General features: G+C 40.6%; 1 protein-coding gene across 1 annotated transcript in view; it reads right to left on the bottom strand.

Annotated features, from left to right (window-relative positions):
- SCML2 (sex comb on midleg-like 2 (Drosophila)) overlaps positions 1–27,964 on the bottom strand; it is a 57,661-nt gene that overhangs the window by 15,936 nt on the left and 13,761 nt on the right. The window contains 4 exon segments of the mRNA XM_010189187.1: positions 4,624–4,874; positions 17,929–18,172; positions 20,565–20,653; positions 24,585–24,819. Of these exon segments, the coding sequence (XP_010187489.1) occupies positions 4,624–4,874; positions 17,929–18,172; positions 20,565–20,653; positions 24,585–24,819 (819 nt within the window).

Genomic DNA, 27,964 nt, shown 5'->3' with positions numbered 1-27,964 from the left:
AAGTCAAAATGTTTAATGCTTTTTATAGACTCACCAAAACCTTTCTGCTATCTGTTACCATCTTGCTGAACGTGTGTGCTACCACGCACAGTAGAGAAGATAAAGTCCAGGAAAGGAAGAGCAGAAACTGTCAGCCTGCTTTTACACCTACTTAAGTAAGGCAGTAGAAGACAAATGACTTAAGAAGGAACTCACCTCTGTCTGAAAAGCGGGGAAAAAATGAGCTTTATATACTAATTCATGACCCTTCTAAACCTTTGGAAGCACAGAAGAGGTGTTTCGAATTATTTTCCTGTCCATACCCTTCCAATCATCTGGGTTTATCACAACTCAAATCAGTTAGTTGGGCTGTGTATACATTCCCATATAAAACTTGAGTCACATTTAGGTGTTAACTTTACAGTGCACCTATGTTTTTCCTCAGCTTGCTTCAAAGGGGCTGAAATTCTCATGTAATCACTTTCAGGAATTGGTGCTTTACACGAGATATCAAATAAACCAGTGGTTACAATTCAGTCATCTGGGCTGCCAAAACCTTTTCCTTTTCCAAACCAGACTTATTTGCAGCTTATCGTATGACAGAGAACCAGAGTTTGTAGCACAAAGATTTAGAAATTGGTCGGTGCACATTACCTTCCACCCAAGGAAAGGAGAATTTTATTGTATTTGGTTTGGACAGGGGTTTAGAAGAGAGACATGCACAAGGAAGGCACTTCTAATGTGCTTTGACATGCTGTGAAAATACATGGGAATAAAAGAAATCATGAACTGGAGAAAAGTTCATGATCTCCTTCTTCAACGTTTATTCTTGCATGAGAACAGATTATACTCTCGTCCTCTCACCTACCAAAAAAGTTAGGAATGTCCGAGATTACCCAAGGTCTTGACACTGCTGAAGGCAGCAGAGACCTGGTTACTCATGTGGTAAGGATTTACTGCTAAAATTAATCTACAATGAAGTGCAACTTCACTCAACTTGCTAAGGGAGCCTAAGCCCTCTTGCATTTAGCAATATTCATCCTTTAAGCTTTCGGAAGCAGGGTATTTTCCAAATAACACATCAAAAATCATGTAGAAAGCAATCAAAATACACATCTTCGTAAAAGCAGCACTGCTTGACTTCTTCACAACACCTATAAAGAATAAATTAACTTTCTTCTGAAATCCAGGGCACATTAAAGAAAATTTCTGTGCCCCTTACAGTTCAGAGGAGACAGGTTTTGTTGGGGAAACTACTTGGCAATATGGCACTGGGTGGAATCACCGTGAACATAAGTAAGAGACTGCCAAAGTTTGGCACTGCATTGCGAATGAGATGGCGTGGCTCTGGTCAGACACTGAACCAAGCAGTGATCTACTACCTGTCAGGGATTGCCCACATATCTTAACTCTAGCTGACAAAAAGGTCTCTCTCCATTCCTAATCCAGAGAACCAAAATGCAGTTGGGAAGTTGGGGCTTTTGATCTGAAGTCTGACATTCCTGAAGGATGCTCTGGAGCAGGGGCTCTCTGGGAGCCCAGTTATCTGTCACCACGCTGCAAAACACGGGTGGTCGAGTTGAGAGGAAAAGAGGAGGAAATGGGAGAAATGTAGGCATGAAAACAAAATGCAGACACTAAACCATAAGACAGAGGAACTGTCTGCCTTCCATAGAAGGAAAGAGTACACATCTTGGAAATACAGCAAATTACACTTACTCAGCTGAGGTTCTCACTTTGCAACCCCAAACTGATGAGGAGCAAACTGCAACCCAAAAGCCACACCGTTTCCTGCAGCACGCCGTGTTCCCAGCAGGGCCCAGCACATGTGCTTGGTCAGGGTGTCACCAGCTGTCCCCTGCCAGCTCCGTCTGCCTGCACAGAGCTCTGCTCGCAGGCTGGCACCATGCGGGCAACTTCACAGGCTTTACCCTGGCACTGAAGAACGCTTTTCTTGTGGGGTTGAATTCATACTCAGACCAAGGCACTTCCTCAAGAAATTCTGGAAGGAATCCTTTGCATAGTTATGCAAAGCTTACTTTTAAAAATAGTGAGAGAGATGTAAAGAGATTTCTTCTTCAGTATGACAGAGTAAAACCACACAGTGCAAACTGGGGGAGACAAACGGAAAACAAAACCTGACATGCATCTTATCTCATGGAGAAGCTTAGAAAACTTTTAAATAAAGGAGAATAAAGATACGACTGCTAATACCTGCACAACGATAAACATTGCCCTGTTAAGTCTGTTATGCTGCAAAGGAGGTCAAACAATCCTACAGTCTATCAGGCACAGACCAATATCCCTAAACACACAGGTTCTGAACTACCACATAGCCAGCTCACTTGAAAAGCTGGAGGGAATTTTTGGGATCGGTCTTTAAGGAAAAAGCGGGGGGGGGGGGAACACAACGCATTTTCAAATCTCTAGGCACATACCACTTGCGTTGTATTTGCATATGTATAGAGGTATAGAGGCCGTATGGCACCCCATGTCGGATACACCCTCTCTGTGCAGAACTCCCACAGAGCCACTTCCTCTCTTCACCCTTATGCTAGCAGGTGTAACAGCCCAAATAAGAACTTGCACATATGTATAACGTCTTGGCAATTTAACCACACACCAAAGCAGTAACAACCTTCTGTGGATTCTCAAAAGGAGCTCATTTTTAAAGTTTTTCATGCAAAAGTTAATGCAGTAAAACTCTTAAGTTAGGTATATCAACCTCTGATGCTGCAAAGCCTACTTCTTAGTTGCCTGGTTGCACAGAGTTAAACCAGGAGCATACCTCAGATTTACTGCCTCAAGACAGGCAGTGTCAGCAGTGACCCCCATTCCCCATGCAAATCTCCTCAAGTGCCTCACACAGACCGGGTGCCAAACACAGTTCTCCAAGCAAACACTTTCAGACATGCGGTATTTGGAGACCAGAAGCCTCCTCTAAGGGTAAGATGCCTCCAATTCTTCTTTCAAATGATACACAAAGTTTCTCAATTTCTTAATCATGAGACACAGAGAACAAAAAACTCTTACATGTAAGTGCCCGTCCTGCCATACCCGAGTATGTCCTTAAGAAATGAAAGTCCTGTGTTCAATGCTCATTTTAAAGCCCCTAAGACTTACGGAGAACATCCCATCCAACCAGCCTAGTGCGGATGGGAGCACCTTTCTCCACTTTAATCTGTGTGTCTGCACTTCTACACACCAAGCAAGGGATAAAGCTGGAGACCATTTGCATCAGTAGCCTAGCAGGTTGGATGCCTGACTGAAAGGGGCAGGCAGCAGAGGAGACAGCATTTGGCTTTCTATTTTCAGTTCCCAGAATAATTTCTTATCTTGTGGTCATCATTTCAACAAAGTGCCTGCTTTCAGTTTTGTGCTAGAGCCTTCTAGGTATGCTCTAATAAAGTACTTTACACTGACCAGCACTATCACTGAAGAGAGAAGTCCCACTCGTGCCACTACTCCACTCTTTGCCACACATCACTTGCAGTAGATCCCATAGCCCACAGCGATCCAGGCTGCAGGAGAAAATCTCTGAAATGTCAATTTGTTGAAATTTGGAGGGGAAAAAAAAAAGTAATAATAATAATAAAATAAAACAAACCAATTGCCCTCCACACCCTCATGAGTGCTAATGCAAGGAAGGGATGAGCACAGGGACAGATAAATTTTCTGGGAAGTGACTGCGGGATAGATGCTCCTCTTTGACAGCCTGCATTGGGTGAGCAAGCCTCAGAAAATAGACTGTACTTCCACAGCAATTCAAGACTTGTCTACATCTGCCCTGCTGTGATCCCACCCTTACTTGCAGCAGCATTTGTGCTTTTTTTTTGGGTGGGGAGTGGAACAAAGAAGAGAGTCGGATGGGATGCTGGATTAGTTGTCTACCCGTTTAGCTCTCCAAACTAGCTCCCTCTAGGATCCTTTACCCACCAGTGTTGGTGTCAGCTAGGAGTGGGAAGGGAGGGTTACAGCAATGCCCGTTTGTACCTGGTTGAAAAGCTCCAGAGGAGCTGCAGCCAGAGGCAGCTGCCCACAGCCCAGGCCTGACTCAGCTTGGCAGCAAGAAAGGCCCCGTGCCTCTCAGATCAAGGCAGAATTAGGCCCACACCTGGAGAAATGCATTGCCTGGAAAGAAGCTTCCTGCTTCACGCTAGGATCTCCAGGATGAGGGAGCAGCTAAGGGATTAATTTGGCAAAGCCAGCTGTACGCTTAAGATGCCTAAATTTCACAGCAAAACCCTCACTGTTCCTAATCCTTTGTTTCTAAATGCAAAAAAAATAAAATTAAAAAAAAGCAAACTATACATATGGTTCAATAAGAAAATAACTCAGACAAAAAAACCTAAAGGCTTTCTCGCCTCCTGTAATTTTACTGGAATTGGCTGTTCCAGAACAGTATTTTTCAACACCAACAACTCACCCATAAATAAATCAGTAATCTTGTTCTGGAACAAAATAAGCCACAAAAGTTTAGACTGAAATATTCCAGAACAGCTATTCTAGACTTTTTCTCATAATCAATTGCTAAAAATAGTAAAGCCCTGAAGGCTGAAGACAGAAAATTAAATAATAATTAAAATAAAAAAATCTCACTACAAAATTTTGCAATATAAAGTAAAGTAGTAGATAAGGACTAACCTTTTTTCCAGGTTTTAAACTTTTTTTCCTTGTTTTAAGATTTTCAGTATGAGAGGTGCTTTTTGTCAGGGGAATATTTTTAGGAGACCTGCCCTTCTTGGGAACTGCAGACTGTCCAGGGGGTTTGCCCCGACCTGGTTTCCTGCCCCGCTGCGCTGGTACTGGAGCAGATTTCTGTGGAGACTGCATTGAACGCCGGGTCACTTTGGAAGGGGAAGATTGGATTTTGGCACTGCTCTTTGTAATGGAAACTGAGGAAAAACAAAAACAAAAGGGAAGGGGGGGAAAACCTCAAAATGAACGATGGAAAGAACTTTTCTAACAAAGGCTTAAAAAAAATAAAAATGTAGCGCACAATTTACATTGTAAAACAAATATACTTGCATATTTTGAACTTAAGTGGTTGGCATGGAACTAAACTTCATTAAAGACCAAGAGACAACTCTTTATACCCATTACTTTAGAAGGACTTTCCTAACAGAAAAACATTCAAATAAAAATGAAACAAGAATTCATTCACTCACCTTATAAACGCCTCCCATAACTTTCATTACAATAAGATATTTATAGTGCCATTCATCAGGAAGGCCTTCAAAATACTTCGCAAATCACACAGCCCACAATACATCCATTCTCCTCTAAGGGCATCTTCCATGATTACAAGACATGTCAACTACTTCTAGGGAGCTACAAACTAATTTTGAGCACTGAAGAAAACAATCCCACTGAAGAGGAGAAACCAGTGATACGCAAAGTATCATTCAGGAGCATTTGTCCAAGATGCCAGTTTAGAAATTTAAGATCACCTAACTATACCCAGATTTTTCTATCTGGAGCCACTAAGACATAAGAATTTTATTTGGAAGAAGGACTTCCAAAAATCAAACATAAAGTATCATTTTTATATATTCATAAGTAACACTGAAGTGGTTCTCTGTTGCATCTCCCACCCCAATACAAAATTGACTCAATACGTATATGATGTGACTGTATTATAACCTCGTGTGAAGCTGCAAGATGTAATCAGATTTCATTGAACAGAACTTCCTAGTTAGCAATCTTTGCCACCCAACTCACTCTTCTCTGATGTAATAACGATGATTTTACTTTAACAATTCCCTTTGCAGTGGACCAATGAAAACACCTGAAGGGTGCCAAACAGAACCTACAGATAAGGATATATCCTCAATGAAAAGATGTACTGCACCATGCTACAGCAGCACCTGTGGCCAACAAAAAGCAATTGCTCAGTTCAAAAGACCAAGAAATATTCTGTTTTGCTGGGCTGACTGCAGGCAGGCAGGCAAATGCAGAAGCTGAGGAAGTGGTAAGTAGGAGATGAAAACGAGAGATTTTGTGACACCAAACTACTCATGAGAGGTGTGGGAAAGAAACACACAACCTATGTGAAATCATTTGAAGCCTTTACACTGAAATTAGATGGCTTTCCTGTACCACACTTCTCTACCACAGCCTTTCGCATCTCGCTGATGACGAAACTCCCATGATTCACCCTAACTTTAAATACCATGAACTTTACGTGACACGACTTAGGAGTATTGCAAGTCAGGGTTCAAGAGGGGTTTGACTGCGTCAGCCACCAGGGCCTGATCCAAAGCACTACTGCAGGCTGGAAGTGGAGCTCGAGGCTGCTAACAGTTACTTTCCTGGATGTTTGTGAATTCGGCATATTCCTTCTCCTAAAATATTAGTATGTTGAGGCTTTCTAGTAAGCAAATAAAACACAAAATAAAACTCAAAGATACATTTGAAATGAGATAGTGAGCAAAGAGCATACTTACAGACTGAGTAACAGTATTAATGTCTATCTCTACGAGTGGCACTAACCTTAGCAGTCCAGCACCTAGCTTTACAACTGTTACTTTAACTCTGAATTTTTATTCAGCAGTTAATGGTTATTAAGTATTTGCAACAGAAAATGTCACAGTAAGATGAAATGCACACTGCAAACAGACTTCTTGTAGAATACAAGTACTACTGACACACATTTTTAAAGCTGTAGGGGCATTTACATATATTGGTATTTGTCTGATTAGGTTACTAATCTAATATTCCTAAATGGCAGTTCAGAAGAAATCTCTTCATTACGGCTGGTTGCAATCCTAATATATCAAATACAGACATGGTATCACTATGTATCTGAAAAGGACCATCTTCTGCATGTGCAAAGTGAACACTTTCATTTTATTTATGTATGCCAAAACTTATTTTCACATACAGTGACAGCTTAAAATAAGATGAACAGAATTTTAACCAAATGCTGGCATAGCATTAATCTTATGTCTCTGAATTGCTGAATGACAACTCGTGTTAAGCTGTACGTCTGGAAGGCAAAGCAACATCAACTGTATGCTGTACAATGTAGTACTATGTTTTATGCTTGCACCAATGTAAAATGCAGCTATTTTTTATTTATTTGTGCCACACAACTAAGTGTTTAACAAAACAAGCATGAACTCGCAAAGAAATTTTGGTTCACAAATTCTTTGTGCCTCACTGAAATCTAGCAAATGCATTTCTAGTCTCGCACAGTACAGACACAGCTACGGTTAAATACACAGCTAATTGCAATGTCAGCAGGTTCTAGGAGCACAGGTATGAGTTTCAGGACACTGGGCAATCCCTGCTCCCTTCCAGAAGGACATTTACCAGACAAAGAGTAGCTACGCACACAGCTCCAGCCACTTCAGGCTGCCCTCTGGAAACACACACATCAAGTACCCTTATCTCAGCATCCTCCTACCTGTACACGCCAGAGGACCAAATATTAGCAGCATTAACCATTAAGGGGAGGGTCAGGTTGGTATTTTTCCTTCTGCCTAGGGCTGAAGCTGCCTTTTTTCAGTAGGCAGGGCCGCAACAAAGCCCACGCTGCCTGGGCAGCCTCCCAGAGATAGCAGCAAATGAGGAGGCTGCGATTTGCATTTGTTGATTTAAGAGAAGACCGTTTTGGGGGAGGGGGGGGGGCCGCAAAGAAGCAGGAGTTGGCTGAAGTGATTCCCATATTGTCTGCAGGCTGTCCTGACAGTGATCATCAGTCACCTGCTCATACTTCCTTCACCCCGGCCTTCAGAGGGAGACCAAAGGTGACGCCGGGTCACAGGATCTGGAGGGAAATGAAAAGACATGCAAAACCGAGCTGCCAACCCACTGCATCTGCAGACAAGAGTTATCCCCACTAGGCCACATGTTCCAAAAACTAAGACATTTTAATAGTCTCATGAGAACTTGTTAAAATATAACGATGAAGAGAATAGAGAGGAAAAATGCCAAGCTCTGCTTGCAATTACTGCAGTATTTAGCTGGGATATTTACAACCAAAAAAGCACATTTCCCTTTTCAGGATGCTGCTTTGCATCACAAAGGCCTTCTCATTTGCACAAACAAAATCAAGCATTTGTGTAGTGTTGCTCTTCTACACAAATATCCCCTGCTCCAGTTTCAGGAGTGGGATGCATTGCATTCTTTCCCAAGTCTCTTATTGACACCCAAAAACTGCACTGGCATCCTCAGTAACTGAAGAGCAGAGATCACACTACACAAACACAGTGATGTTAGCAACTAAAAAAGCATTCTCAAAGTTCACAGAGCTGTGGTTATACCATCATGTTAGCAAGGGCCATAGATAACTACCTTCATGCAACACACAAACAGCCTTCGTAATTTCAATTACTGCTTGTTTGAAAAATTCTCATTTTTATCCCCAAAAACGATCCTGTGGGAGTCCAACACCTATAAACTGTGTAGCCAGCGTATGTAAGAGAAACCCCAAATCCAGTATCTTGGAAGTCACAGCCTAACGATGCATTGCCACAGCTCAGTCCTCATCCGCACACTCAGATCCGCTGGACTCAAATGTGCTCAATTCGCGTAAGAAGCAAATGAAAGATCAGACTTCAGATGAGAGCCAAATTCTGCTCATAGCAGCAGAAAAACTGACTAGACGCATGCAGGACTGCAAAATTTGACCCCATTACGTTATCCCAAAGATCTCTTGCCAGAGTAAGTCAGATATTTAAGACAACTGTGAAATTTGAAGCTACTGAAATCTCCAGTGCTTGGGAAGGGGATGGGACAGATGACAGCTCAGAAGCCTGAATTCTCATGCAATTCTAATTAGTAAAATTCCCTCAGATAATCCAGAGTGATGGTTTCACTCTATGTTTTTATGGAAAGCAAGGGGAAAAAAAGATTTATAATATTTAAACATGAGAAATCTACCAGTTAGTGTCACTGAGCAGAAACTACAAGACAAGACTTAAAAAAGCTGAAGTAAAATTAGGCGAAGCAAGGTAGGAGCCTATTTTGCTGTACATTCCATGAACACAGCATTGCTACCTTAGGTGAAGGTAGGCCAATTAGGACAGTAAGAAGCAGTAGTTCAGTGTTTAAACCACCATTTCTTACAAGACAGAAATTATTCTGTTTGTACTGCAGTACTGTTCCTATGCCCCCACTAAGATGCAAGCCAAATGCTCTTATGAGAATTTAAAAGCCTAGTCCTTCTCTCATCTACAGATAAAAACCATGAGGTGAAGAGATTTAGCAACTGTAAATCCATGTGAGCGTTCCACAGCAGAAGCAGTGGAAACACAGCTCCTGAGTTCTAGCCTGGGATTTTAACTACAGAATTAACCTTCTTTAATACAGTGTGAGTTATTATCATGATAGTTTTGACAACTGGGAAACGAGCTGGAAAAGATTAGCAATTTTCCAAAACAGCTTACTGACAAGGATTATAAAAATTTATACCCTTATGTCTCAATTGAACAAGAAAGCCATACAAAAGCATAAGTATCTGTAATACATGCCACCTCTTTCTATCTGTGTTTGGATTACTTCTGGTTAAGAGGTAGCTGCGAGATGGTAATTGATATGTTGCTATGATACAAAATTCAGTTATAAGTCATCATTCTGCTACCTAAAAAGCAACACTGCTCCTGGAAATTTCAACATCCACCTTGGCAAGACATGGACATCATGGTTCACAGTTTTCATCTTTCTAGACTTTAGTTTCTGCTAGCAGCATAACAAAGGAAGAAAAAAAAAATCTCTTGTTATTTTCTGTGAAGAATGCTACCCTGCCTTTCACAGCCCTGAAAGGTGAACCTGAGGGCTCTGAGCGACATAAGACAAAGCCATAGGACAGGAAAGCATTTCTTCCCCAGTTACTTCCACAGGCAGCACTGTAGCACCTTCAGTCCCTCACACCCTCTCCCACATTTTCAAGAGCAAGGCAAGCCAGCACCTACGAAACAGACCTGTGAAAGTACTAATTAAGCTCCATCAAAACCCACTGCTAACCAAACTAACACACATCACTTCCAAAAAAACAACTTTTAATACCCCAGCTGGGGCAGGGGGCATGCAGGAGTCAGGGGTACAAGCAAAACAGAAGAAAGACTCCTGGAAAGATCTCCCCAGTTAGGCTCCAGAAACCAAGAACTGTGCAAAGCCAGACTCTAGTCTCATCCTTGAACAAACCACTGCCATTGCAACCACACCAGCAAAAAAACCCCCAAACCCTCCAAAACACCCTGAAGAGCTGTATTTTGTTGATAAGCTGAGAAGGAAGAGAGCAAATTAAATCCAGTTGGCAGCCGGTCACAAGCGGTGTTCCCCAGGGCTCAGTTGTGGGGCCACTTCTATTTAATCTCTTTATCAATGATCTGGATGAGAGGATTGAGTGCTCCCTCAGTAAGTTTGCAAATGACACAAAACTGGGTAGGAGTGTTGATCTGCTCAAGGGTAGGATGGCTCTGCAGAGGGACCTGGACAGGCTGGATCAATGGGCTGAGGCCAACTGTATGAGCTTCAGCAAGGCCAAGTGCCAGGTCCTGCACAACAACCCCATGCAGTGCTACAGGCTTGGGGAGGGGTGGCTGAAAAGCAACCCAGCCGAAAAGCGCCTGAGCACACTGGTCAACAGTCAGCTGAACATGAGCCAGCAGTGTGCCCAGGTGGCCAAGAAAGCCAACGGCATCCTGGCTTGTATCAGGAATAGTGTGGCCAGCAGAAGTAGGAAAGTGGTTGTCCGCTGTACTTGGCACTGGTGAGACCACACCTCAAACACTGTGTTCAGTTTTGGGCCCCTCACTACAAGATGGATACTGAGGTGCTGAAGGTGTCCAGAGAAGAGCAACGAAGCTGGTGAGGGGTCTGGAGCACAAGTCTTATGAGGAGCAGCTGAGGGAACTGGGGTTGTTTAGTCTGGAGAAGAGAAGCCTCAGAGGAGACCTTATCACCCTCTACAACTGCCTAAAAGGAGGCTGTAGTGAGGTGGGTGTTGGTCTCTCCTCCCAAGTAACAAGTGATAGCGTGAGAGGAAATGGCCTCAAGTTGTGCCGAGGGAGGTTCAGAGTGGATATTAGAAAAAATTTATTTACTGAAACAGTGGTCAAGCACTGGAACAGGCTGCCCAGGGAAGTGGTGGAGTCACCATCCCTGGAGGTGTTCAAAAAATGTGTAGATGTGACACTCCAAGACATAGTTTAGTGGATGTAGTGGTACTGGATTAACGGTTGGACTTGGTGATAGACGTCTTTTCCAACTCAAATGATTCTATGATTCTAAATAAATACTCGATAAACTATCAAAGCAGTACAAACCTGTGTTACCTGAAAACAGTTTAGGAGTGCTGATGGTGAATCTGTCAATAAGCCTGGCAAAGTCTAGCTCTACACATCCTGATTCTTCACCCCATCATTACTGTTTCTGTGACTATTTTTCCCATGTAACATCAGCAGGATGAAACGTTGGCCAAAAATGAAACAATAAAATGCAACAAGCTTCAGGGGAAGAAAAAACAAATGCAGAGTGTGGTTAGCGCAATGCCACAATTTCTTTGTCTCAACATCTGAATGACAGCACTGATATTAACATAGCTTATATGTACTAACACAGATAGGGAAAAAATCCACCCAATGCCACCCACTAGTAGGGCACCATTACCACTGCTGACATTAGTATCCACAAGACCTGAACAAAAGCAAATTTTAAAAAACATATTTTCCAGGTTACAGTCAGAAATACAGGTGTTTGAGTACTTCCAGTTTAAAAGAAAACTGCAACTTCCTTGTAAACAAACATGGTAAGACAGTGAGGACACCAGACTTGCAATAAGGTCACAGCTTTGGGAAAGGCAAAACCTTTATTTTTTCTTAAGTGATTACTGCCCTGAAGCAGCACCATCCAGGCCTTGCTGCAACATGCCAAGAAACATTAATACCAAATAAAAAAAGCTTAACATGTGAGAGAATGTGGCAAATCAGACTTTAGCCTGAAGCACTGAGGAGTTTTTCATGTACAGTTCTGAAGACAGCATAAATCTGCTTACTGTACGTGTCTGATTTAACTATTGTGACCTGCTTGTGAAAAGAAGCTGGCTGCACTAAGAGAAGATCAAAACTTCCAGCAGTATGAAATTGTACCATTTCAGCATTTGTTTCTTTCTTTAATGAAACTTAAGAATTACCACACTTATCTGATTTTTTGTCTACTTCAAACATCACAGTCTTTTCACAGCTCTAACTGTAGCTGTGTCTAAAGTTTCAACACTGCTTTTGTTTCACCTGCAAACATTTAGAGTAGTACTTCAGTTTATATTGCTATTGCACATTTGTGTACAACTCAGTTGAAAATACAGCACAGCTATTTTGACATAATTTTCTTATCAATAACAGAGAAGAGCATCCCCAGTAGGTAGCTTGGAAAAATCTGCACAAAGTAAGTATTGAGAACATGTCTGAAAACTAAATAAAACTAAACTGCAAAATCCTAAAACAGACAAATAAGCTACTTCTTAATCCCCACTTGAGCCTATACTACTCTTATTGCTGCAGACAGCTTTTGAAGGAGACCTTTAACATCACAGGCTGATTAGTGTAATGAAAGAAGATTGCTCTCACTGACAATAAATGCACTGGATTGGGAGAAAAGCAATGAGGTGACACATGATGTGGAAGCAGGGGAGACAGAGGAGAAGGAAGGAAGGAAAGGGACTATGGATAAAAGCTACAGCGTATCACTGTTTTTTATTTAGATTAATTCATCATCTTCCTTTGGTCACCAAAATTCTTCCCTGCAGTGTGCAAAGCGCAGTTCCTCTTTCATGAGTTCTTGCATCATCTTTATCTGTCAAAGATCTGGCTTCATAAGACTGTGGGGATCAGAGACAGAGAAACCAATCCCTCTCCAGATGCTGTTCACATCTAAATGATACTACTTGATACTGAAATCACTCTTTGCAGGTGAAACTACTTATCATTTCCCACACGGCTTGTCCCCAGTTGTTCTTTTGTTTTCTCTCTCTTACGGAAAAGGTTTTACTTCTATTATAAATAAAAAGGTGGGTTGCCTAAGTAACTGCCATTTACATGTAATGACTAAACAGTAAAATGAATTTACACAGAAACAGCAAATCGAAACTGCTCTGACAATCTCCAGTCATCTACTGTCTCCTTCAACCATAAGCCTCAGATACAGCTGGCCACAGTGCAATACGAGAATGTTCTTAGGCATAGTAGCAGCTTTCTATTATCCAACTGAGTAAAATAAAAATTACGATCTGTGGTGGTTAAATGGAAAAGCATAATATGTTTGGTCTAGAAAAACAGTTAACAGAAAAACATTCAAAAGATACCAAAGTTGAAAAGCCTTTTTAAAGCATATCAAAAGCAGAAGTTACACAGACCCAACAGATGATCAGATTTCAGAATGAGCAAATGTGGAAGATAACTCTAAAGCAACAAGACTGAATGGGTTTTTTGTGTTCATACTCAGTCCAGGGAATTTCATCCCATCAGTTCCCATATCAGAACTCCTCTTCACAAGCTCCCTGACATGAAGTAATGGTAGTAAAGGTCAGCAATTGGAGACAAAACAAACAGTAGGGAGTTGGCAGGACACACGGCACTTAGGAGTTTTAAGGGACCTACAAGATGAAATCTCCAACCTATTGATGTTGCTGTGCAAGTTTGTCCTTAAAATTGCCTGAAGTTCAGAGACTTAAAGTTGGTTAATACACTGCGAACACTCTGGCCAGCAAGGTATGGACAGGACACCTATGTCTGTACTGGTTAAGGTGCTAAAAACTCTTGTACAGAACAGAGGTAGTGAACCCAACAATAAATACGATGCGTTGGGGAAGAACCAATCATAACTTTTGAAGAGAAAAGCAACATCTCACAAACCTATTATTAATTTTGTAAGCAAGTAGACAATGGAAAGTCAATTCATGGAGCCTGTGGATTTGCACTTGACAAGGTCTCACACCACAGTCTCTTAAAAAGATCCTTGGCTGGCAATGGATAAGAGGGAAGATCCTCATGATCCTCCTAAAGAATTTATTGAAAAATACCAAACAGTGGCCAGGAATAAACAGACATGTTTCCACAGTCGAGAGAGGACTCTAGAGAAATCCTGAAGAGATCACTGTTTGGGCCTATGCCTTTCGAATCATGCATGATCAAAACAGAAAAGGATTTTAGAAGTTTGAAATACAGATAGCTGAGGGATGCTAAAATACAAGTCTACAAAATCATGATGGATATGAAGATGGCAATCAGGGAATGAATATTTAGTGCCTCTTCCCGTACAAGTACTGGAAGCACAAGAAGCTAGTTCAGCACAAGAACACAAAGACATCAAATGAAACTACCAGCAAGAAAAAGGATAGCTCCTTTTCCACAGAACAGATACTCAAGTACAGAACTCGTTATTACAAGGTGTTGTAGGTGCTAAAAGTTCAGATGGCTCAAAAAGAAAATTGAACAAAAAAGATCAAGCTCCTCCAGGAGGAACTCAGTACTCTGGACTTGAGAGGTGCTGGGTTGTGGATGGCCAGATCTTAGGAATACTTCTGCAAGCCTCATGGTTTTCTTCAGACATCTGCCTTTAGCCACTGCTGGAGAAAGCCTGCTAGAGCAGATGGTCCTGCAGAGTGAGCCAGCACAGTCACTACCGTGCCAGCTTCTTTCACCAGCTGCAGTTCACACTGATGTTACCAAGTGACAAGTCATCCCTAAAAGCACTTAAGCGACCAAGAGATGCAGAGAAAACAAGCCACTGCATCCTTGGACCACCAATATTAACCTTGGGCCAGCAGGTGAAGCCAACATCAAGAACTGCTGTCAAATCAGACACAACATAAATTCCTGCTACTATCAGAGATATTCCTAAGGAGGCAAAACCACAACATTAGCTAAGCACAGCTTCTGCTAGTATAAATATTGCATGCTACACTTCATACCACTGTACACATACCCTGACATCCAGCAAGATCTACCCAAGTCACGTTTCTGGTAAGGACCAAAGACAAAATATCAACACAAAGATTAAGGCCTGAATGTTAAGAACAGTTGGTCCAAAACAACTTTTCACCTACCTTCTCCATTCTATTAATTGTGTCTTAGTTCCTGAGCTTATCTTTCTAAAACCAATGCAAGTTACAGTAGATGAAACTATAAAGACTAAATATACCATGTAATCTGTTCTGGGTAAATTCACCCATACTTAAGAAGCCTGTGTTTAAATTGTTCTTTAAAAATTCCCATTCCTACAGTCTCTCTGGTCATTCTAAATGGCTAAGACAGTAAACAGCTGAAATAACACATTTTCTAATTTTTATATTGTTTCCCTTACTGCATTTCTTCTCTTTTTCAAAGGGCTAAATTAGACCCTTAAATATACAAGTCTCCTGGCAGGAAATTGTTGTGCTAGGTATGGATGAAATTTAAAGCACCATTAATTGCTTTCATACTTAGATTGCACAATATTGGTTTTGCTTGGTCACTAAAAGCTGGTTTTGTTTTTTTTTCTCCAGTTCTTTAACTAGTGATTTAACACATTTAAATCCTTTCAGAAAAAGTAGTTACAAAAATGAAGAATACTTCCCATTATATTCACTCTGAAAACCACACTTGGTCAATTATTATCACTTTCCAACGGGGTAATTTGAGGCAGAAATACTAAACTAACCTGCAGGAAATACATCCAGGCCAAAATAATGCTAGAAAATTTCAAGTGAATCCCTACAATATAGTATCTGTCATACTTTCTTCCTTAACAGGAGTAGTCAATGTTAATGTGACTTAATGAAGAATTCTGACAACATGATCGTATTTCTGAATTGAAATGTCTTGATTACACTTTCCTGGAAGCTATTATTTACATCTTAATAAAGGACTATCATTACAGTTCTTTAGTGGCTCAAAGCGATCAAATAACACTGAAAAACACAACCTGGGAGAAAAAAATATTTCAGCTAGCTATGTAAATTTGACAAGTGTGTACAACATGCACAAACAGAACATGAAAAATAAGCACATGAAGTGAAACTTCAGAAACCCAGAACAGGGGAAAAAAGGAGCACATGCAATTTCAATAAAACTGCAGTTAACCTGGGCTCACTTTTAGAATTAAAAATAATGAAACCCTCAGCCTGCACCTCCCCACTCGCAGTTTCTACCACATGTCCAAAACTCTCAGTTTTGGCTACAAGTCACTTATTAATGTCTAAAGTCACTGTTTTTCATAACAAAGCAAGAGAATCCACAAAAAATACCTGGGCAGGTATTTCAAACCTTCAGCAAATTTGAACAGACTCAAGAATTTTGTTAGTTTTATTACCTGAACAACTTTACTAACTAATTGTTAAACAACTCTTTGATCTCTACCAAGCACTAAACAGGCAAGAAAAAAATCTGTACATATTGTCTCAAAATACTGCCCGTTTTCCAGCACTGAAACTGAAGCAGATTAATCAATTTAATAATACTTCTTTCCAAAAGATGCAATTGGACTCAGCAATCTAAACTCTCACAAGAGTATCTTCTAAAAAATTTTACGCCACTTACTTACACAGCCCTTTTTGTATAAGGCCATTTCATTTCACCGCAATTAACATAATTACCTTACCATAATAACGCATCCCATTCATGATTTCTCAAGACAAGATCAACCTCCTGATGAAGCTGAGAAAGACACTTTACCGACTGGGAGCACAGAAACATGAAGGCTGTGGTCAGCTTTGTACCTATGAGATGAATTCTGACCGAATGTAGACTGTACTCCCCTAACTTTCCCCTTTTCCACCGCAGGTTTGTACTGGCAGATCATCCTGGATCCACCAGTACAGCTACACACACAGTTGTTGCCTTGCTGAAATCCACCAAAATGGACTAAACAAGATGACAGGTGCTATGACCATTGGCAGGAACTGCAGCCAACAACTACAGACAGGTAGGTGAGGGCAAGGATGCAGAGGTACCCTTAACTAACTTAGATTTTCACTTAGAATTTCCATGCAGTTCTTGACCTGCTGGTAAAAGATTGAGAACAACAGTGGAGATGGAGAGAGTAGGAAACATGGCTGATTTCTTGCCCTCTTGCTTCTGGTCCTTTGGTACTCCCAGAAAGAGCTCTGTGATACCAGTTTACTCATTCCTTACCTAACACCAGCTGTGAAAATGCTCACCATGAGAACAAATTACTCTTGTCAATGATATTAAAGTAATTAATCAAAATATGGCTCCCCTTGTTAAAAACCTCTTTCTGTCAAATCTGAAGGGAATGAGGACAGAAGAGCCCAAACAGTTTGCCAGAAAAGCCTTACATCACAGAAACAAGAGGTGCCCACAGCTGCAGAGGGATTACATTCAGAGATATCCCTCTTTATTCCATTTCCCTTCTTTCCAAGGTAGGTACATTATAAAGCACAGGGGCTATTAGTTAAAGGGACTCTATAACCCTATGTATAAATATCCTTAAAGGTATGAGGATGATGAAGCATTCAGAATAGGCAGCTTCAAGACAGCATTTTGAGAGTAGGAAGGAAGAAACACCAAATACATAGTTCAAACCTTTGATCATCACAGAAGCAAAGACTACTTTACTTTCTTAGCATTTTGGCTTAACATAAAGTGCTGCGGCAGCAAATATATTAGTATCATTAAACAGGAGCATGTGACTATCTGTAATACAAACAGCAAATCTCGTTGAAGTTCAAGATTCTTCACAAGCACACAAAAATTAAAGATTATCAAAAGCACTCCTAACAGTATTAAATAAAACATGTTCCCAGAGTTACTACGAACAGACCAAAATTGTTTCCCAGAAACTATCATATTAGTCTTAAACTACATAAAGAAAATTTAACAACACTTCATCCTCATCAGCTGCTCACAAATCAAATCTTCAGTCTTATCTGCTTACAGCCAGCTGGTTTTTAAAATTCTGCCGTAATCGAGGGGAAAAATAATTAAGCAATATTATTAGACATCTTACCATTGTTCCCTGGTGGTTGTAATGCATCTCCTGTCAAGCTACACCATCCAACCGGGAAAATATCTCGAGAATCGCATCTGCACCAGTAGTCAAATGCTCCTCTCCAGCCATCGAATGTAACAAAAACTTCGTCTCCTTTAACATCTCCAATGGTTGCTGGGCAAATCAAGTATGGGTTCTTTCTATCTATAGCTTCAAGTTTCATTCCAACTTTAAAGCAGTTTGGCACAGGTTTTGGTGGTTCCTACAAAAGTAAGAGTGGTAGAATATCTGTATTCCCATGGCCTCTTAAAAAAAAACACAAAAGAAGAAGAAAAAGATCCGGTTTTCTTCATAATTCATTTCAATCATGGATGTTGTCTACCTAGACTTTAATAAAGCCTTTGAAATAATTTCCCACAGCATTCTCCTGGGCAAACCATAGCTTGGATGGGTGTACTCTTTGCTGGATGACCGGGCACAAAGAGTTGTTGTGAAAGGAGTTAAACCTGGTTGGTGGCCAGTCACAAGTGGTGTTTCCCAGGGCTCAGCACTGGGTCCAGTTGTTTAACATCTTTATCTGTGATCTGGACGAGGGGATCAAGTGCACTCTCAGCAGAAAAAGACCTGGGGGTGCTGGTCAACAGCCGGCTGAATATGAGCCAGCAGTGTGCCCACATGGCCAAGAAGGCCAATGACATCCTGGCTTGTGTGAGAAATAGTGTGGCCAGCAGGAGTAGGGAAGTGATTGTCCGCTGTACTTGGCACTGGTGAGACCACACATCGAATACTGTGTTCAGTTTTGGGCCCCTCACTACAAGAAAGACATTGAGGCACTGGAGTGTGTCCAAAGACAGGAAACAAAGCTGGTGAAGGGTCTGAACAAGCCTTACAAGGAGCAGCTGAGGGAGCTGGGGTTGTTTAGTCTGGAGAAAAGAAGACTGAAGGGAGACCTTATCATCCTCTACGACTGCCTGAAAGGAGGTTGTAGCGAGGTGGGGGTCGGACTCTTTTCCCAAGTAACAAGTGATAGGACAAGAGGAAATGGCCTCAAACTGCTCCAGGAGGAGGTTCAGATTGGATATTAGGAAAATTATTTTCACTGAAACAGTGGTCAAGCACTGGAACAGGCTGCCCAGGGAAGTGGTGGAGTCAACAACCCTGGAGGTGTTTAAAAGACATGTGGATGTGGCGCTCAGTGGCATGGTTTAGTGGTGGAGTTAGTTTGCAGTTAATGGTTGGATACTATGATCTTCAAGGTCTCTTCCAACCTAAACAATTCTATGATTCTGTGATTTCTTACAGTCACTACTCCCAAGATGTTATAGACATTCAAGGAGATTTACTCATATCTCAAACTTGCTTTTGCTTTACTGTATTATAAAAACCTAGATTCTGTTCCCACAAACACAGCTGGGATAATGAGCAAAATTCCTCATGACAGAAAGACCCCACTAAAAGTATTTACATAAGCAATAGGTTGCATCCAATACATTATGTCTGGGCAGCAAGACAGCAAAGACACTAAAATGAAATTATTACATGCTAATAAAGAAGAGGAGGTTTGCAGGGAACAGATATTTCTGGGGACTGATAACTGTCTGGTAAAAGCTTCACCTCTCAATTAATGCATAAAAAATTAATAAGCTTTAGATGTTATTTATAGGTCTCTGATAACTCAGTTGGCCTTAGACCAATTACAAGTGGACAAAAGAAAAACAAAAATCAAGTCAATGTGACCAGCACAAATGTGCCCCCACAGCAGGAGTTGTGACCCAGTGCAACCTGAATGACCACCTCAGACTCAGGAATCTCGTTATCCAAAAGCCATCTCAGATGTGCTGGTAGGCTAGCACGGCGAAGCATGGCTTATCACACCTCAGAAAATTTATAGAATTTTATATTAAAATACATATAATTGTATAGAGTTAACACAAAAGCAATGCAATTGCAGGTCTGAACCCAACTGTTTGATTTGCTGACGAACTTGTATCAGTATCAAGAAGAAGTCATGATACTCAGTACCAAAAATGAAGTAATTCCATGTGACAGCAGGGTCTTCGCACCCTGACAAAAAATTGAACCAACAAGACATTTCAATATTACTGTTGTTTTTATATAATCATTCATGTCTCACAGTAACTTACTTGAATCATGCTTTTTAAAAATGAACAGCTTTTTCTGCCATTTTCAACTACTTTCTCACTACATTTTAAATAATTTTAAATTACAAGTATGTGCCCAATGAAAACATTTAACAAAAACTTTACGAGTGCTACTGTATTCCAATGACTCTTATTCCCCAGTAAAAATTTTCTACTCTGGTGCACAACCACATGAATAAGGTGCTATTAGGAAAATTAAGGTGCATCACATCTTAAATCCATGAGACACAGAAAAATGAGCTAACACATTTTTTCTAAATAACACACCATAACTTAAAGTCTCAACCTGGGAAAAGAGATGCCCAATGAGGCAGAAACAGATGGCTTCCTGTCCAGCTTTGTAGCTTGCCAGTCCAGTTAAAAGTAATTTTAAATAACAGCCTTGCTCTCCTGTGCTGCAGACAACATAGTATCTTGGCATTCTCATTAAAAAAGATGTAACCATGGACTAATTGGTAGAAAGTTGCTTACCAGCAGTTCCTTTTATCTTACCTTCTTAAAGAATGCTGCAGGTGCCATTTCAGCTCCATTGAGAGTTCTTAGGAGAAACATTGGCCAAGAAGACGCATTCATCTGGAACCCTGAGTAACAAACAAAGTATTTGTATACAACAGCCCTACTTTCAGTCTGTAAAATAAAACAAAGAGAAGGATCTAAAGTCTGTTTTACTAACACCTCATGCCCTCTAGTTTGGACTTGGTCAAAACAGAAGTAGCCGAGAAGGAACAGGGTCTCCATCAGTGCAGGAAGCCATGCAATGATTTTCCATTTTTCATCTGAGAGACTTGCCTGCAGAATCACTCATCATAATCTGTGATTTTACAAACATCTAGAACTTAACAACATGCAAGCTCTAGTACAGGAGATCACCAGGTTGTCCCACACAGTTCTTGACCCAAGGGAGCCTCCCCAGCACAATCAGGTCCACTTTTTGCTCTCATTCTAAAACAACATCCTCCATTCCAGCTTCTCTCATTTATTAAGGAGATACAAGAGTCTTAAAAACAAAAGGGTAATTATGTCACCAGACCACAGACAAAAAAAATTGCCAACAAAAAAACCAAGAAAGAACATTCGGTTGCTTCTCCATCCCCCATTAAAATAAATAAATAGCCTTAAAAACACAAAGAACACATAACAGGGAAGAACGAAAATACAATTATTGTAATAAATGCATGCATCATATGGGAAAAAATAAACTGGAAGATGTTTCTACTTCAATATCCTTCATTAACAAGTGAATAAAAAGCACAAACAGTAATCAAATTTGTTTAGATGAATTTCCTTACTCAAGCAGAACAAAGGTTTGGCTGGAAACATTCTCATGCCAGATAATCTTCCTGCAGAATCAACTACTTCTCAGTTAAAAACCAAAACAAAAACAAAACAAAAATCCCTTTTGCTTTTTGTGCTTTCCAAATAATTGCTTCAAAGTAATGAGTGAGGTAACAGCCATAGTGGACATTTTTTCTGCATCTTTAGCAGTTGTATGTCTGGCATAGTTCTGTAGAAAAATATCAGACATAATAGAGCAAATTGGAAATTTTCCCACAAAGAAAACAGTATCAGAATGTGCCAGTAACCTTGAGTTCCCTCATAACTAAGCTTTGACAATTCTCTTAAGGAAAAAAAAAAGTAACTAGAAAGGTGGAACATATTTGCAATTCTTAAATCATTAAATCATCCAAACCTGGATTATATGGTATAATGGTTCTTTAACTTGCAGCTTTAAGCTATCTGCAGTTGAATAAACAGCTTTCAAGTCGGAACTACCTATGCAAAACCAAATCGAAACAAAGCTCACATCTGAGAACTAGTGTCATAATTTGAGCACTGCTCAGCTGATTATCAGTCCTGGTTTGATACTGGAGTCTTCACACAATCCAAACACATGCGGTTATTGAAACACATTATTCCTAACCAGCTAGTCCAGAAAAGACATAGACTCAAGACAGAGGAATGACAACTGAACAACAGTTTCAATTAACTTCATTGGCCTTTAAGTCATGCCAGTAAAACCAGAGAAAATGTTTTCCTCAGTGTAATTTGCTGAGAACAAAAGTTCTCAACAGCAAAGCAGCTCACCCACGAAAAACAGAGGCTGGAACAGGAACCCTTTGCTACACTAATCACCTTCTCGAAACCCTCCTGTAACATGCATAATTAAACCTATGTAAAAATCAAGTAGGAGGGACTATTTCAGCTAGTTATTACAAGAGAAGTAGAACATTAGTATCCAGAAGGTTCCCTACTACTCAGGAAAAAAAAAAAATAATCAGTTCCTTAAATGTTTAACAGGAGGTAATTATACACCCAATTAGCTCCCAGCTTTGCCTAGGAACAGGATGCTGTAAAACTGCCAAAAAGGCTTTTTTCAAAAATGTAGCTAGGTACGCCAGAATGTTTGATTGCTGGAATTCAGCCTATCTCCAGAAAAATCTAGGGCAGGAGGGACAAAATAATGGCACTCACATTCTTTTCGGAATAACCAGCAATTGTTCAGAGGGCAGGTGAACTTACACGCCTGGGTGCAGGGAAACAGCCGCTTGTTTGGTGCTGCACTACAAGCAGCCTGATCAAAGAGGCATAAGAAACAGCATCCGAAGAGAAGGCATCAACCTTTCTACTGACAGTCACGGAAAGCTTCTCTTCTTAACAAACTGACTGCCCCTGTGATACATAACCAGAGTTGTTTCACTCATCAGGCTGGCTTAGAAACATGTTTTAGAAAGCACTGTGCTCCTCAAGTAATGCATTTAACACTGTGCACATGTGCAGCTGGAGGAGTAGATATACTCTTCTCTATTACAACCCTCTTTCATACCTGTATCACTGCATTCATTCTACAGGGTTGTCCTGAGAACTTCAGAGAGGTTAAACAGTAATTTCTCCAAAAATCTCCAAAATAAGTATCTTTTCTTCCAAGTGTCAAGAATTCCCAGCGCTTTCATTAAAAATCTCTATATATCCAAAAGAAAGAAGGAAAAAAGCCCTTAGGCTCACACTCTATCTATCCCAAATAATATTTTTCTAGAGCAGCATCCTGGTTGCGCTGCTTTTCTTGTGTTTCTAAAGCAACACAACAGAACAAAAGTCTACCCTTATAATCTATGTGAAGTGTCTTAATGGTTATGTCAACCGCTCCTGTGTCTGTTTGCCTCTCTACAAGCAAATCAAGTTTCATACTGTAATGAAATGGTACTTTTCACTTCATCTTTCAAACTCCTAACAGTTCATTTCTTATATTAAGAATGTTGTTTCTTGCATCTTCTAAAAATAAGAGAAAATAACAGGTTAACAGGGGAGGGGATATTGCGGTTGTGGGGAGGTTGGAGTGGGGTTAATACACATTTTGGTCATTATTTTTCCTCCTTTTTAAAAGCAGAACTATTCTCAGACCAACGTTAAAACTGTGTTTCTCTAAAAATTTCCCCACCTATAACTTTAAGCTATAACAAATATGGTACAAGTTTGCAGATCTAAATTTACAGGTTAATCACAGCAAAAAAAGGTAATACCACACTTTATTACCCCTAGTAATAGGGGGTAATAGTCAAGTTACCTCTGACTATTTATTATATAGCAAGGAATTCCTTTGTCCAGTTCCCCGTTTAATACACTTCCTCAATAAAGCTAAACCCAAGCACTATTTCTCCATCTGGGGGACACATAATGTTGTTACCCATGTTGTTAAGAAAAGGCAAAAGAAATTCTGCATGCTATTTCTACACCTAGGAAAGCTACATTTTGACAATGAGTATTCTTCATGCTTACAAAACTAGTCGTAACAAACTGATCAGATGGATCAACGTGTTGATTTGAGGAGATGAGAACTGCATGCAACGGAAGCTTGCAATGCGCTAAAGCTCTGCAGTGCTATTTGTCCTGCCTCACAGCAGAATGCTGCGATACCGTCGTTAAGTCCCCCCCCCCACGCTGCCTTTCCCAGACCACAACCAATTTGCCCAGTACCCCAGAAAACACTGACCGCCCTGCACGGCTGCATCCCCCGCAGCCCAGCTGGGCGCTGACCCGGTCGCTTAACAGCGAGCGCCTTCTAGTGGGCTGCTCTGAATCACTGAAAAAGGGCAGTCGGCTTCCCGCAATTCTTATGAAAGTCCACTACCAGGAGCATGCACAGCATCAAGCAAGATGTTGTAGCCATACATACTTAGAAGACAGGATGTGTACCAGCAAACATTTTTAGAATGGGCACAAGACATTGTACCTCATCATTAAGAAAGCTGTCAAACACTCCCATTTAATACTAAGGGACAATTTCTTAAAAAATAACAGAATTCAAACTAATTATTCTGCTCCTTCTTATGTCAAAAGAATGCAAAAAAGATGAAAAAGCTGCAATTTACTTACCCTGAATCAGTTTGCTTACTTTTCAATTTAAAGTTTGGTGCGATGTTAGTACCACTGAATTTGCCAAGACAAAAAGGTAAAATCGACTTCATGAAAGCAATACTCCACACACATTATTAGTTCAGAAGCTTTGTTTCTTACCAAGTGGAGGCTGGAGCATGCCCCCTTTCTTTTCACAGGTCCCAATGGGCTGTATGTCGGAGGAATCCACGAGCCTCCAAAAATCATTTTTGTTGTCACTTCCATCCAGCCGCAACCGTAGCCTGGCACCGGTAATGCCTATGACTGTAGCTATACAAACCGAGGTAACATTGCGAGGATCCCGGGCTTCCAGTTTCATACCAACTTTGAAATCATTCGTGGGTGGAATTCTAGACTGCAATAAAAGGTGAAAGACTTTTTCTTATTGCTCATAGTACTGCTAAATTTACCAGCCAGTTTGATATACAGCTTTCATTCATCCAAACATGTCGTATAAATGGCAAATATAAAGAAGCCTTTTGAACTTTGAGTGTTTACCAGCAAGTCAGAAAAGGCAGCTGGATAAGCTACCAACATTTCAGATGCTTCATGTTCCTACTGCATAAACACGACTGATTTCTAGAAAGATAAACACTGCTAAGAAGACTAACAAGCAAATCGTGGTAAAGAAATGAATATAAAGATGCTGGAGCAGTGATGAATACTTAAAGTGAAGGGAAAACAGGGACATCAGGAAACAGGACATTCAACTCAAAAAAAAAACCCAAACCAATCCACCAACAAAAACCCACAACCAAATAACAAAAAAACCCAACACCCACAAGATTTATTAGCTTTCAATTAAAAAGAAATAATTGTTCTCATTGTAGTAATATCTTGAAAATTTAAACAAAATTTGGACCCTACTACAAAAGCTCAAGGCAAGAAAGCATTTCTGCATCAAAAAAAGGCTTACAATACAAAGAAAGAAGAAAAAAAATGAGTTAGCATTAGCTGCATTTTACCGGAAGAAAACAGTCCTAAAGTGACATAAAACTTCTGTGCTAATACAGAAACTGCAGCTTGTGCTTATTTGTAGAGAACAGAATACATTCATACACATACAATGAAAAGCCAATGTAAGTAGCAGAGATCAGATTTTTAGAAAAAGACTGGCGCAGGGAAAGGAAAGACGACAAATGCAACGTGGGTCTTGGAGCAGAACTTCTTGTCACAAGCTGAAGAGGAGCACGAGAGACGAAGAATACCTTTTGCTTGTGAACCAACTTGCTATGGGCACAGATCCACTGGATCGCAGTCTGATGGCTTGCCTACTGTACTACTGCAAGCAATATCAACATCTAATGACATTCAACACTCTGTATTAATGCTAACTGGGACTGAATGCCTCACTTAGTTGTGTAGAAAGATCATTCCTGAATCTCACTATTCTCTTTAGATATGTCCTCATTCCAAGCCTAAATTTACTGATGGAAATTTCTGCCAGCACTATAATTTAACTTGAATTCCTGTTGTACCTTTGCAAATAATAACAAAATCTACAGTCTGTTTTCAGAGAGCAACCCAACCCTTTCTCAGTACTCTTTCAACAAGTTAAGTAAGCCAAGCATCTAAGTTTCTCCCAGGAAAGGATGACCATTCCCCTGTCACCCTGGAAGCCCTTTTCTGCAGCTCTTCCAGTACAAAGCTGCCCTTGAACAGAGACACCGAGAACTGGAAGTAGCCCTCCTCATGACAGCAGCTATCCCATGCAGACTAACACAATCTGAATCCTAACACAGGAGGCAGGCAGAAAAACGAAACCCATGGGCATTCACACTCGCAAAATTCGCATGCCACTTCCCCTGCCCATCTGATCAGGCCAGGTGGGGATCCCAGAGCAAGCAGAGAAGGTTACACTTATCTGTCTGGGTGCACAGGAAAAGGCTGAAGAAATCCGAAGAATCAACAAGCATTATGATATTTTGTCTCCACCATATTTAATTTTATAAACTAAGTCTCACTAGACTTGCTGTGGTGGGCAGGTGCACTATATGCAACCAACCCTAGATCAACAGCAGGAGCCCTGGAGGAGCCCGAGTCCAAAAAACAGGGGCAAGCAATATTCGGTGAACACTGAGTGTAGCATCTGCCAATGCCACATCGAGACAGCAGGCTGGCTGAAAGGGGAGCCCAAGCATATTCAATTTAAAGGGCAATTCAATTTCAAGATATTGCTTGTCAAGCTGTTATTTTCTACAGCTGAAATTGAGAAGCTGGGGAGCTTGTTTATTTGTTCATAGAAAAGGTGAGCTTGCTTAAACACCAACAACTCAAGGCATTAAACTCCCCCTCCAAGGAGGTAACTCCTCCATACCAGTCCGTCCTTCCAGCAAAATAACAACCCCAGCTCAGTAACAGTCTTCTTTTAAGCTCTGTTCAAACCACAGGGGACTGAGCTTTTTTTAATGTAAAATTTTCAGCTGCCTGAAAAAAAGTTTCAGGGTGAGGAAAATGGATGTGGAATGCATTGAAATTTTAAGTAGTAATTAAAAACAACTTAGAGCAACAGATAAAATATCCCCTAAATTAAGATAAATACTTCAATCAATTTCCATTAGCTGTCTGTGCGTGTTTCTTAATTTATGGTAGAGGCTTTAATTTATTGCTCCCCAGGTCATTTTTAATTACTACAAAATTTAAACTTTGTAGAATTCCCACAAGTCACAAATTCTGGATATAATTGCCAAATTAAGCTTCTCTGCTATTTTGTTTTCTGGCTGGCCACAGCAGTGCATTTCTTTGCATTACACAGAGTGATAATGACACATTCAATTCAATAAAAGTCAAATCAGTCCTACACAAAGCTCAAGCACTTCAGTTTCTAAAATCTGCAAACATTATGTAGCGAGAGGAGCCAGCTCTGCACTAATTAACATTGCATATTGCTTCCCACTTAAAGGTCAACTCTTAGAAAAACTGAAAGTCTCCATATGTAAATTGTTTGAAATTCGCTGTGCACAGAAATTAAAGCCCTGCTTTCCAACCTACACACTCCTTAAGTAATTGAGGTCACTTGGATTTATCAATCTCAGTCAACACATCACACTTTAGCACCTTTATTTAAGGTGTTACTCAGTTGTTTGGACCTCTTGAGCCTCAGTAGGGAAGAGGAAGATGCAAGAAAGGCACAAGGAAAGGCTTCTAAGCAGCTTTCTGCAGTAGCTACACCTCCCAGGAGCGTACACTCTGGTCATGGTGGATCTATGGTCTACAAGTATGGCATTGCCCTCAAGACAACCAAGGGATATGCTACTGCCCTCTGCCTCTACCCAAGCAGAGTTTGGGATTTCTGCCTTGAGGTAGTATCCACTACGAAAAACACACACTAAAGCATTATTTTCTGAAGTTCCACCCCAGCTGAGGTACTGGCACTGCTGGTCTTAGCCCCCTCCCATTGAAAGCAGCACATGAGGAGTTTTTTGTCCTTCATCCGTATCTCCGAAGAGCTAGCTGAGATTCAAGATCTAGTACAAGGAAATGCTACAACCTGCATCTCT

This window comes from Mesitornis unicolor, unplaced genomic scaffold (assembly GCF_000695765.1).
Source record: "Mesitornis unicolor isolate BGI_N332 unplaced genomic scaffold, ASM69576v1 scaffold5800, whole genome shotgun sequence".
Lineage (NCBI taxonomy): Eukaryota > Metazoa > Chordata > Aves > Mesitornithiformes > Mesitornithidae > Mesitornis > Mesitornis unicolor.
Note: the sequence above shows the minus strand (reverse complement) of the source record. Positions and strands in the feature narration are given on the sequence as shown.